The sequence below is a fragment of the Eublepharis macularius genome, chromosome 16 (genome assembly GCF_028583425.1).
Source record: "Eublepharis macularius isolate TG4126 chromosome 16, MPM_Emac_v1.0, whole genome shotgun sequence".
Classification (NCBI taxonomy): Eukaryota; Metazoa; Chordata; class Lepidosauria; order Squamata; family Eublepharidae; genus Eublepharis; species Eublepharis macularius.
Window position 1 is genome coordinate 23,483,024 of NC_072805.1, and position 12,845 is coordinate 23,495,868.

Sequence of the window (12,845 nt, forward strand, 5' to 3'; positions counted from 1 at the left end):
TAGCTGGATTACAACCATTGTTTAATCTGAATTACAACCATTATTTAATTCTGTGCGACTGCACATGGAAACAGCAATGGGAATTAAGATTCTATGAGATCGTCCTAACCTCAGATCTAGGTATAGATAGTCCAGAAAGAATTCTTTAGTTCAACCACTCATGCTCTAATAAATTTAACACACGCTTTAAACTCATAGTTTTATTGTCCCTTAAGCATTTAGGCATCAAATGTTTTCATTAGTCAGATCCTCCCTGCCCAAAAAGTTGCACTCATAAGAGAAGTTGCGCTTTTAAAAACCCACCACAAGTTTCTAGAGAAGCTTCTTAGTACATCGTTTATTATATATTACTGATAAATGGATGTTATTTTAACAACTGCAGCACTGCTCCCAATAAATTGGTGTGTCCGATTTACTCGCATGGATTCTGGATAACGATGAGAAGATATTCTTTATCTGTGAGAAAAGGTATCAAACAATTACAGATGAGATAAATGCTGAGAATTTGTTCACCTTCAGTTATTGCTTATTGTCACATTTCATTTTAATTTGAAAAGCTTCTATGATCCAGCTGACTTAATGTTTAGAATTGACATTTCATTGTGTGCCAGTGTGCGCCCTTCTTATGAAATGAATACTTAGTTACCACAATGGCCATTTATATAGGACATATTGGCCTTGGGGAAAATAATCTCTGCTGCTGCTTCTACTATTTCTTTACAATAGACAGAAAAGATGCACTTTGCAACCGTAAAATACAATCGCTCTTTTATGGGATAACCACATCAACAGGCAAATGAAAGCGCAGAAATCTTAAAGCAAACCTGGCCTTGTTGAGGGTGACTATTAAAGAACAAAATGTGCTACTGACAACTTGAGCTAATGGGCCAAATATACCTTGGGAGTGTGCCCTTCCTGCCACGTTCAGAGGGAGAGGAGATTGCAATGGAGGTAAGGCTGAGGAAATGAAGAGGAAAGGCACAGGTTGGACATTTGAACAAAGGGAAGCAAACGGTTTGCATGCGCAGGAGATGTGCACCAGTTTATTGATCTCTCCTCTCCTCTCCTCTTTTGCTACTTCGGGAAGAATCCAGGAAACCTCCCTCCCACTCTGCTACTCGCATCAGGGGTTGTGTTGCGGAAGCTGAGCAGCGAGATAGAAGAGGGTACGGGGAGGCAAGTGGGAAGAGGCCCAACTGGTTCTTTCCTGCCATTTCTCACCCGTCCGCAACTTCTTACTTGCGAGCTTCCCATATCCTTTGTATAAAGCGTCTCTTCTACCTCCACTCTCCTTTAGATGTGCAGGGATAAACAGTGGCTTATTTTAAAAAAAGAGAACTGGTACAATTAAAAAAAAAATCACGTTCCTAACTTTTAACCCAACATACTCTTCAACGGCACTTCGACCCTGCATAAATATGCTTCCCTCCAACCTTCCCTTCAGACTGACAGTGAAGGTAAAGGAGTTAAAGAGATCCGAGGAAAGTGGGCCAGTCTAAATATTATTCCTTTCCTTGGTTGCTTCTTTCTTGCTCTTCTCAAATGACAAAGGGCTTGAGTAGCAAGGATGGGGGTGTTCCAGGTCAAGCGTCCGCAACGTGGTGCTCGAGGATGCTGTGGTGCCTGCGGACACCTTTCCTGGGGCCCACAAAGTGTTTTGAGAAACTGGAAGGGCCACCTGGGGCTCTTGTCTACCACGGCTTTTGAACGGTCATTGGGGATCTGATTAGCAGATTAAAATAACGCATCAGTGGCAGCTGCCACCAGTGTTGGTCTTATTCTCTCTCACTCTTCTTTCACAATGTATTTTTTAAAAAATTACCCCTCTCCTCCGTTGCACTTGGGCTTTCTCTGTGTATGGCTCCACCTCCTGCCACATCCATTTTGCCATTGGCTGCCTCTCCTGTGGCAGCTGTTTTGTATTTGTGCCCACCACTCTGTTTCAGCATTCCAAAGGTGCCCACAAAGGGGCAAAAAGGTTGTGGACTCCTGCTCCAGATCCCTGTGTGGCCTGATTTGCCTGAGGTTCCCTCTGCTTGGAGGGGGTGAGATGAGCAGGAGGCATGCATCAGCTGCCAGTGATAGCCTGGCCTGCCCGGCTGTGGACATATCCTGCAGCTCCTCCATTTAAAGAGATTAAAAGGTCTTGGGGAGGAAAGTACTCACCTTGCACTTTTGTTTCCGTAACTGAAATGCTATTAGATAGATGTTTTGCAGCAGTTCCAGAGAAATTAAAAAGAACTCTAACCCACCTGCACCAAAGTATCTGTAGTACACTTCTGGGAAAGAAAAGCGTTATTACCTGGAGCTACCATGATTTCATGTTTCTTTGATCTAATCCGAAGAAAGGTCAGATCATTCTGGGGGTCAATATCTCTCACTGTGCTCTTCGCTTTCATTGTGAGCTGGTGAAGGAGGCCCGCATACTGGACTGTAGAGGAGTTGTCAAGAGTCGTTCTGATTGGGATGCCTGAAAATGAAGGGGATTCCTTCAATGGACCGGGCACCTGACTAACCTATCAATACGGGAACACACAGGTGACAGCTTTGTAAAATAGTTGGAAATATTTTACAGATGTTTAGGTGTAGATTTGCCCCTCTTGTTGTCATATTTCAATTTTGTATGAGGTTTGTTTTAATTTTTGGAATAATTAAAAAAAAATCAGAAGTATTGCTTTTGTGTTCGTGACTGTGCAGAACTCAACAGCGCAAAGCGCAGTTAAGCACGAGGAGCTTTTGGATACATAAACTTTGCACGTGACTCATCCCTTCCCAAATGCACAGGGGACCCTCACACTGAATCCCCCCTAGCTACTTCAGCTGCGTGTGCTGGATCCCGTTGGCGGTTGCACAGCAATTAGATATAAGTTTGCAGAGTTGCAGAGTTTGATAATAGCGCAATGGAAATAAGTAGACAGACTTCTGTGATTCTAGCTCTATAAAAATACTTTACTACATAATAGGGTAAAAAGGGTACATTTGGTAGGAAAAACAACAAACAGTTTCTGACTACATCTTGATACTCTCAACTAGGTACTAGAGAGAGAGAAGCTTAGATCGCATGGCCTAGTGAAGTAGTAGAAGTGTAATGGCAGCAGATGACTGAACAAAGAGCAATAAAACCTTAGTATATGTTGCTAGCTAATTGCCCCCCAATAAACTGGCTCATCCAATAGACAATCCTAGATTCTCTCATGAAGACTAAAGACACCCACTTTCTCTGGTGGGAACTTCTCTGGAAGCCTAAGTGGTCTTATGCTAACTAGATATCTTACCAAACAAACAGAACAACAATTTAACTCTTTCATGACTGAGCGTAGGACACTTGCAAAAATTTCAACAGATTCTCTGCACTTTGACTAACAGTGGAAGCTCTCCTGTAGATCACATAAAATTATCCAGCAGCGTGCTCCTCTTCAAGCCTCTGGCACACAGGCTACTGCAATCATCTGGTCATTTCCTCTAAGAGCCAAGCTACAAGTGACGCCTGACACAGGTTGGACATTTGTCAGCTTCCTTCAAGTTTTGATGGGAAATGTAGGCATCCTGGTCTTGCAGCTGTAATGGAGAGCCAAGCTGTAAAACCAGGGCACCTACATATCCCATCCAAACTTGAGGGAAGCTGACAAGTGTCCAACCTGTGTAAGGCGTCACTTGTAGCTTGGCTCTAATACCAACCTTGCAGGCCTTGTACCAATCAGAAAGGGAGCAAGATAGGGTCATCCAGAAACCACTGAACACCTGAGGATTCTCCTTCACTTCCCCAAAGGGGACGAGTCAGTCCAAAAATAAGGAAACAGAGGACTATAAAAATGTGTATGGTCCTTATGGCAGTATGGAAGCCATGTGCAAGTATAAGTCATTGAGCCGTCATGGCTAGTAGCCACTGATAGACCTATCCAGCATTGTGACCGTATCTAATCCTTTAAGGTCATCTCTACATCCTGTAGCAACGAATTTCACAAGCTGATTCATTGAAGAATTCACTACATGAAAACAAAGCAACTTTTCTCATCATCTGCCCATCCTGCTAGATACCAAAGTCTGCCAATCTGACACTGATGGTTTAAGCAGAAAAAGGTAAATCCTGTTTCTGGAGCAGGGAAGGAGAGGTGGTGGTGGTATTGGAAGAGATTCCTTCCTGGTGGTCTCATGAAATTTTGGTTGTTTGGACAGCTGAGCACATCACTACTAAAAGGATGAAAAGGCTCCGGCACTCAAGTGTCACGTTAGAGATCATTACAGTACTCAGATGTTGGGTGAAAGCCCAGCTTCTCTGAAGCAAATGGTATTTGGACACCAATTTCAGAAAAGGCAGAACTTGACCTGCTGTGCTAAAATGGCACAGGCTTCTTCAAATCTGAAGGCAAAAGGCTGCTGTTCTCTGTTCACATTAATGGGACAGTCTTTTGCTACTGAAGAGAGGTGTCTGGCTGGTAAAGCCTAAAAATAAACTATTGGCACGGGTGGCCCCTGGAGATTAAAAGAAATGGGTTCTTTAGCGTGGCGCTCAGACTGCAAATTGGAAGTGAGAAACCACTTAAGCTTTCAAGCAGGACTTCTGCCTGGGTGAAAGACAGCATCAATCTGGGAAAGGTTTCAGTTTAAACAGATACAGTTGCCAGATGCAACAAACCGTATCCTTTACTACAATTAAACCAACTGCCGTACTATTTTAGTTCAAGACCCCACTGTTACCCATTTGCCTCCGGAATTTCTATTGCCTTTTCAGTCCTTCCAATGCAACTTGAACATTATTAAACACGTGGAGAAAAGGGGTGGGGGAAAACAATTCCCAATGTTTTAAAAAATGGCTAAACATCGAAGAAATGGATTGCTTGACCTGGAGTGGAAGCATGCAGCTTGTCTGTAGCCCTTTCCTCTCCCTGAATTTCTGCATAGCTTATGGTATTATTAGAAGCCTGATAGTTCCAGGTCTCATTTTTTAATGCTGTAGGAAGAGAGCTTGCCAAGATTCCAGAATGCAGGTTGTCTTTAGGTCATGATATTTTTCTAAGTATGTATATGGAGATTCAGAAAAAACCTATTTCGAGTTTAACAGGACTGCAAGATGAGAGCATGACAGATGCAGATGCAGTTCACCAACAGCATTTTGCCATGCTTAGAAGAAGGGTAAAAACTTTATGTGGGTGTTGTTTACAAAGTAAGCCAGCAAGAGATACAGTTTAAGAGAGCTAAGGACTAGAGACTGGGACACATTCCGATCCTTCTGATTTAATTTTCAGGCTCATTTCCTCATCTGCAATGTCAGGAGAGCACGCTTATGACATAAAATAACAGTAAAATGAAGCGGTGCATGACACCTATGGTGAGTTGCCAGTCTCCAGCTTTCCAGCATCGAGCCGGAATAGAAGTACATGAACTATGGTGCTATATAATGACTGATGAAGGCGCTTCCTCCCATAACCCTCCCTTTACCAGGAAAAGCATCCTTTCACAAATTTGTAAGAGGGTTATGAAGTTCAGTTTTAACAGTATATGCTTAAATTAAATTTGGATTTAATTTTTTTTAAATACCAGATTCAACACACACACACACACCGATTTTTTTCCAGCCTGTTTACTAGCCTCTTGTACTGTCTGAGAGGACCTGTCCCATTCACCTCCCACGTTCCTATCTGCCCTGTAGGGCCTAAGAACAGAACAGGAGCCCTCCTGGATCAGAACAGCGGTTCATGCAGTCCATACAGTTTCATATAGCAAGAAACAGGGCCACAAGCAGGGCATACGGCCTCATCCTGGAATGGGAGGGGGTTAATTACACCCTCGTTCTTCTTCCTCCTCCATAGATAAGCTCTTTGCTCCAAACCAACCTGTCCTGAGACTTCGGGCTTCATGTGTTCTCTGTTTTGCACCTGGCCCAAAATGGGACCTCATCACTGTCTTGGCGACATGCCCCCCCCCCCGCCTCAGTCTGGCAAGGTACGTTGCTTCTTTGGGCTTTGTTGTGGCCAACTATGGGTGCCCCTTTTCTCCAATGGAATGAAAATGGCCTTTTCTTTGCTTGGGCACTCCTGGCCTACCTGTCTCTGGTTCAAGGCCCTCTGCACTCAGTCCTTGGAGAGTGGGTGTACATCTAGCTAACATGCCGTGAACACTCATCTATATCTTAATTAACATGATACAAGATTTTTTTTTGCCATTCCAATTTCCAGCTTAACTTATCCAGACATCCAAATTAATTATCTATGTTTACCAGACCTTGAAAGAACACTTACATTTCCCCTGGGTTTCATCTGCTTTTCAAAGTGACAGCCAATAAGAAATAAAAATTCCAAATCCTTTTGCAAGAAAAGCAGAGAATGAGTTTGGAATTTGTATCAGAGGGGATCTTTACCTTCTGCGTTGACAACAATTGTTCCAATAACTCCTTTATGGGCTTGAATCCTCTTTAAAGTTTCCTCTACCTCTGCCTGTGAAAGAAATGAATACAGAATGTGAACTTAATCCTGTGGGCCTTCCATGACAGCTCATATATATCTAAGGGCCAAGCTACAAGTGATGAACGACAAGTGAACAGACTCTTGTGTATTCCTCCCTGTTCGCTTGCGCTCCACTACGTGATCAAAGGGCCATGATCAAGTGGAGCGCAAGTGGAATGCAAGTAAACAGGGAAGAATACATGTGAGTCTGTTCACTTGCTGTTTAAGTGTCATTTGTCACTTGTAGCTTGGCTCTAATAGCACGGTGTTGGGATCTATACCTTCTCGTGTAAACAGGCATCCAAGCCTTGTCCTCTAGCTCCAGAATGGCAAGCTTTGCTTTCGCTAGCCACCAAGCGACAGTTGAGGAAAAACTGTGGAGAACATATCAGCTCTTCCAAACAGCATCCTGGGAATCTGGGTCTGGTTACACAGCACCATCTGGGATTGTGTTTGGCATAAATAGGAAAATCAGGGGGCAGCACATGCTTTTAATAGAATAGGATGAGAGTCAGTTTGTGGGTTACTCTTAAAAACAACAAGGAATACACTTCTGATTCAACACTCGCAAGGTTGGGCCGATTGCCCACTGAGTCCTCCAGAACACCTGCTGCAGATACTCCTAAGTGACAGTTTCCTACTGCTGATCCTCTTTTTTTCCTGTTGGTTGCCATCCCACAACCACAGAGCTGTGCTCACTGGGGGTGGCCTAATGGTACATGTAAATATCCAACAGGACTACCCCCTTAAATTCCAAACTAAACTCATTCTCTCAAGAAAGAGCTGGCATTCTTACATAAAGAACTTGTTTAATTTATACAGAGCAGAGACGGAAAGTACCATGAGCAACAGACCAATAGTAAATACTTAAGATATGGGAGATAGCAGTCCTACAGAAACTGATGTCTCAGGTCTAGTTTTAGTTTCTGAAAACCACTATGGTTTGTCATAGGGGAAGGCGGCATTGTATAGCTTGATCTTTTCAGATCATGGAAGTTAAGCAGGGCCATCACTTGGATGGGGATCACAAAGGAAGATTTTGCAGAGGAAGGCCTTGGCAAACCAACGCTGCCTCTCACTTGTCTTGAAAGCCACCTGCTGAAGGTTCCAAAAGTCAGTTGCCACTTGACAGTACAGACATAAATATATGCAGGGGCCATTTCGTAGAAAAGAGCTGGAGGAACTCATTAGCACAACTCATTAGCATATGCCACATCCCTTGACATCACCAGAAGTGTGTCATTAGCATAACTGATTTGCATATGCCACACCCCCTGACATCACCTATCCTGGCTGTATTGGACCCAATCTTGACCATTCAGGGCCAAAATTGGGCCCAAAATGGCAAAAAGGGGCTGAAAATGGCTGGAAAGGGGCCTAAAATGGTCAGGAATGGGCCGCTGCTGAACGGGAGAGTGATGCACCACCCATCAGAGGCCTGATCTGGGCCATTTTGGCCCCAATCCAGGCCAAAACAGGCCCCAAATGGCCAAGAGTCAAGTGGGTGGGGCCACCTGATATGTGACCTCTTTGGGGAACTGCCAAACTGTGTTCCTGCGCGTTCCCCCTCAAAATGAGCCCTGAATATATGGGCTATCATGCCACATGGCTCCCGTTCACAACTTTTGTGATGCTGATTCTCAATTGGCAAAAAAGCCAGGGTGTTATCAATATAAAATATAATATAAGAACTGAAAGTCATTCACAATTCTTCTCTGTTAGTTTGCATTAAAAGGGAGGAAAATTGCTCCCTTTTTATTTTATGTTACATATAAATATCCAGAATGTGCTTTATTTATTTGTTTTGCAAAAGCAGCAACTACTTTCCAGGAAATTCTGTTCAATACACATCTCGAAGCCCTGCAGCCATCCTTGCCTGTGTTTAATTTTCACCCTCTTTGGCCAGCCCACTGCAGCACAGTTCTCTGAACTGCCCTCTCCAATAGCCTTCTGCACTTTCAATCCTACTCAGCTTCACCCACATCCTGGTCCAGCCCCTCTTTATGATTATGATGAATGCCTCAACTCTTTCTCTTCTTCACCCGAGTGTCCTCGCTGTGCCCTCCTTTCCTTTGCTTTTTGTATCTACTTTTATAACATTTAGACCAAGGACAGTGCCTACGTCTTTATTTGTAGACTTTTCATGTTCTTTTAAAGTATTTCTGAGCAACTCACAGGCACAACATCAATAGTGCTGTGACACTTTTAAAATAATAAAGACTCTAGGCACCCTCCTTTTCAAAGAGTCAGTCGCATAGATGGAGCTAAGGAACTGAGAAAAGTCAGTCACAAATGTAGGTCACTGTTGTGAACTTTTGACTGAGAACCATTAAAAAAGAAATCTTAGTACCGTCTTGTAATTATCTTTTTTGCCTCCTTGGAAGTAAACCTCATTGAAAAAAAGTAAGTGAAACACACACAGAATCAGGTTGCCTGCTGTTATTTTTGATGGAAGCAGCATTATAAGCTTCCAAGTCTACTGGAGTCAATAGGATTACTAGGGTGTAACTCTGCTTAGGATGGCCCTGTAAGAGATGAAAAGAGACAAAGGGCTGGAGCCAACCAGCTCCCCCCTTCAATCTCACTCAACTCTCCTGCTCACCCCTGTCCACTGTGGCCCCCAATTTTACATGGCCGTTGTCCTCGCAAGTCCCAAAGCTAGAGTTGCCAGGTCTCTATATCCTCCTGGTGGGAGGTGGGGGACCCAGGACTTACTGGCTGGGGTGTCCTTGCATGTGCATGCTCCCCAAGAGGTGCAATGATGTCACTTCCAGGAAGTGACATCATTACACCAACCATGAGTGTGCACCTGTGCTTTGTGCAGGGCTAATTCTGGCCTGTTTGGGGCCGAAATTGGCCCCAGCGAAGCATGGGAGCACACCCGCGGCTGGTGTGACGATGTCGCTTCAGGAAGTGACATCCTTGCTGGAAGTGTGCCCACTGCGTGCTTTTCTGGGTTGCCTGCTGGTGGCAGGTTATTGCTGGGGGGGTGGGATTACCACCTTCCGCCAATTGCCATCAATTAGTGGGAAACTGGCAAACATGTAGATTGCCTTCCACAGCCCACCTGCATAGTCTTTTCGGTGGTGAAAAGAGCCACCTTCCTCTTTTATTGCTGGAAAAGCCACTAGGATGCAACCTAAATATTTTCTACGAGTAGAGCCTGCACCATATTATTATTTATTCCTGGGGATCGGCCAGCTGTGTTACAGCATATGTCTATGCATATCTCCTTAGAAGTAAGCTCAGTTGAATTCAAACGGCTTTATTCCCAAGCAAATCATCGTTTAATTGCTGCAGAAGTCCAGCCACACCTGGCAGCCAGGTTAACATAGTGGTTAGATTGTTGGACTAGGATCTAGGAAGACCCAGGTTCAAATCTACCCTTTGCCATGGGTAACCTTGGGCCAGTCACTCTCTCTCTCTCAGCTTATTTATTAATTAAAACATCTATATCCTGTCTGTTATTGAAGTGGTTCAAGGTGGCTCATAATAATAGTTTAAAACAATTCCAATTAAAACCAAAACCAAAACAACAAACTCAAAGTCTCTCTCTCCCCCTTCTCCTTAAACGATTACTGCTGTTAACCTCCCTTGCAAGGTTGTTGTTGGGAAGATATATTGGAGGAGCGGGATGACAACAACAACCCTTTGGGTCCCCACTGGATAGAAGAGTATGGTATAAATAGAATATAAAAATGAGGTATGAACAAATTAATTTTTTTCAAAAAAAGCCACCATGAATCATTGAGGAAGCTTCCACAGGTTCTACCTACTTATTAGCTATAAGGGGAAAAAACTCTCCATCATACAGTTTTTTAAACATCTGTTGATTGGTGTCGAGGCTCAGCAAAATGAAGAGAGGAAATATTCTCGACTATGATTATGCAGTATATCTGAAAACTGTATTGTCGAAGGCTTTCACGGCCAGAGAACGATGGTTGTTGTGAATTTTCTGGGCTATACAGCCGTGGTCATGGCATTGTAGTTCCTGACGTTTCACCAGCAGCTGTGGCTGGCATCTTCAGAGGTGTAGCACCAAAAGACAGTGTCGAGCTCTGTCTTTTGGTGCTACATCTCTGAAGATGCCAGTCACAGCTGCTGGCGAAATGTCAGGAACTACAATGTCAAGACCACGGCTATATAGCCCAGAAAATCCACAACAACCATCTATCTGAAAACTGTATTTTAAAAGTCATCTGTTTAACACATGCATATGATTGAGGGTGGGCCATGCATAAGCCTTACGTTGGCCACATGGGGGAGGGGGTGTTAGTGTAACCCCCACCTTGGTGTTTCCTCTTTTTCCATCGGTTGGACCACTGCCATCACTCACCTTCCACCTACAGAAATATTTTATTGGAGCTAGGTAATATGGGCCACCGTCTCGAGTTATTTTATGATGGAATTGTTTGTATAGTCATGGTTTTAAATGGAAACTTTTAATGTAAATTTTAAATACTAATGTTATCATTTGCAGGGAGAACAGACTATAAGTTAAATCAATCAAATCAACGTTGATAGTCCTTGTAATGTGTATCTTGAATTTTCTTACTATCCTATCCCCGTTCCCTTTTTTTTTGTACCCATATTTGTTTTAATTTTTTTTTAAAAAAGAAACAATACCTCAATGACTCTGCACCATTTTTTTTTCAAATCTGCCACACACAACCTCCCCCTCCCCCCTATTGGCTAGTTTTGTCCACTTCAGGATGGTAAATTCCTGGAGATTTGGGGCTGAAGGCAGGAGCGGGCAGATTTTGGAAGGGGGGGAACCCCACCACATAGCCCACCCTCCAAATAACCCATTTCCTCCACGGGGACTGCTCTCTGACAACTGGAGATCAGTTATAATTCCGGGAGATCTCCAGGCACCACCTGGAGGTTGGCAACCACAAACCGGCTCCCAACCGACCCGTTTAAAAAGCCCCGGATGGCCTTCCCTCCCGCCCCGTGGCCATTCTTCCTTCTGCTCCGCCTGCAGAGCCTCTCCTCGTCCCTCTTTCGCCCCACGGAGAAGCTGCGGCCGACGCCCACTTACCATTTCCCTGTTGAGGACTCGCAGCAACGGCGGCGACGGCCGTAACTAGGGACGCTGCGAGCGGCTTCCGTTGCTATGGAGCTCCGCCGGAAGTGGGCGGGGCTTAGACCCTCTCGCTTCCACGTGCTTTGCTGCGGCTTTCCCCCTTTCCGAAGTTTTTTGGTGCGCGTTGGGGCCGTTGCAAGCGGCGGTTGGCTAGAACCAGAGAGCGTTTCCTTTCTTCGTTTTAAAGGAGCAACCTGTAATAGCTTCCGACTTTGCAGTTTCCTTAAATTAAAATAAAATACTACTAAGAAGATGGATTTTTTAAAACTGTAACTGCCAGTCTAGATCTACCCAATTCTTAAGGAAATTTAAAACGAAAGGGACATTGCTTCTTCTTCAAGTAATAGTAGCCAGCCTAGCTGTAGCTTGCATGTTTAAAACGTTCTAATTAAAAGGGTTTCCATTGATAATAGCAATCAATAGAAGCTTTGCCTTATTATTTTTATTTGTATTATTATTTAAATTATAATAAAAGGACATTTCTTAACAGTAAGCAATAGTATCAGTAGGTTCTAGTTTCACCCCATTCTTTTATATTTAAATATAAAATATATATAGGAGATAATAGTTGTGCTGGATTGATTAAACTGGAGTTATTTTATAAGGAAAATGCAATCTGGATTAGAAACTGACTACAGATTTGTAGAGAAGTAGTATAGAGTTTCTAGAAGATGTTTTGGAACAAAGCAGGTGTTTCTTGAATGGAAGGGATAAATCCTTTTTTTTAAAAAAAATTAAATGATAAAAGGGAGTGTGATCTTGTAGACAAGGCAATTATTTTTTGTTTCGGCCTATTTTTGTAGTTCTTCACAAAATGTATTATTTGTTTAATGTCTTTTACTCCATTTTGCAGACAAATACTTGGCTCCCAAAGTTTTCTAAATTAACTTTTAAAAATCTGTTATAAGAAAAAGATGCTTGGGCAGGGGGGTCACCTTGAGGCCATGGTCCAGGCATGATCAGAGCAGATATGCTAGATCGGACCAGTGGTCAATCTGATCCTGGAATTTTTTCCTCAGAGAGGCTTTTCAGATGCCACAAGGCCCACTGGCAATAACTTTTACCTGCTGACATCTGGCAGTCAACAAACATTTTGCCTTTGGACTTGGAGGTCCTGCTCAGTTACCAGGAGTAGCAGCCAGTTATAGATCTCCACAAATGTTTCCAACCCACTTTTTAAACTTGCCTCAGCTGAAGATTGTCACTGTATCTAGGGGCGGTGAGTTCCTCAAGTCATCTACTTGCTGGGTAAAGTGCTATTCGTTGGCACTGTCTTGAATCTGCTACCAATCATTTTGTGAGGGTGACTCCAAATT

At 43.5% G+C, this 12,845-nt stretch overlaps 1 protein-coding gene across 1 annotated transcript; it reads right to left on the reverse strand.

Moving 5' to 3' along the window:
- Positions 1–200: 200 nt before the first annotated feature.
- On the reverse strand, positions 201–11,549 carry DYNLRB2 (dynein light chain roadblock-type 2). Its single transcript, XM_055000678.1, has 4 exons — positions 11,485–11,549; positions 6,359–6,434; positions 2,303–2,470; positions 201–456 (listed from the first exon to the last, which is right to left on the reverse strand). The coding sequence occupies exons 1-4, from the start codon at positions 11,485–11,487 to the stop codon at positions 413–415; spliced, it is 291 nt and encodes a 96-aa protein (XP_054856653.1). The 5' UTR covers positions 11,488–11,549; the 3' UTR covers positions 201–412.
- Positions 11,550–12,845: the final 1,296 nt, after the last annotated feature.

Bases quoted from the DNA above. Each gene is read 5' to 3' on its own strand.
- DYNLRB2 (XM_055000678.1), bottom strand. The intron at 2,471-6,358 runs GTAAAGATCCCC...CTTCATTTTCAG, and splicing joins AATTGTTGTCAACGCAGAAG to GCATCCCAATCAGAACGACT. The intron at 457-2,302 runs GTAATAACGCTT...CTTTTCTCACAG, and splicing joins TGAAATCATGGTAGCTCCAG to ATAAAGAATATCTTCTCATC.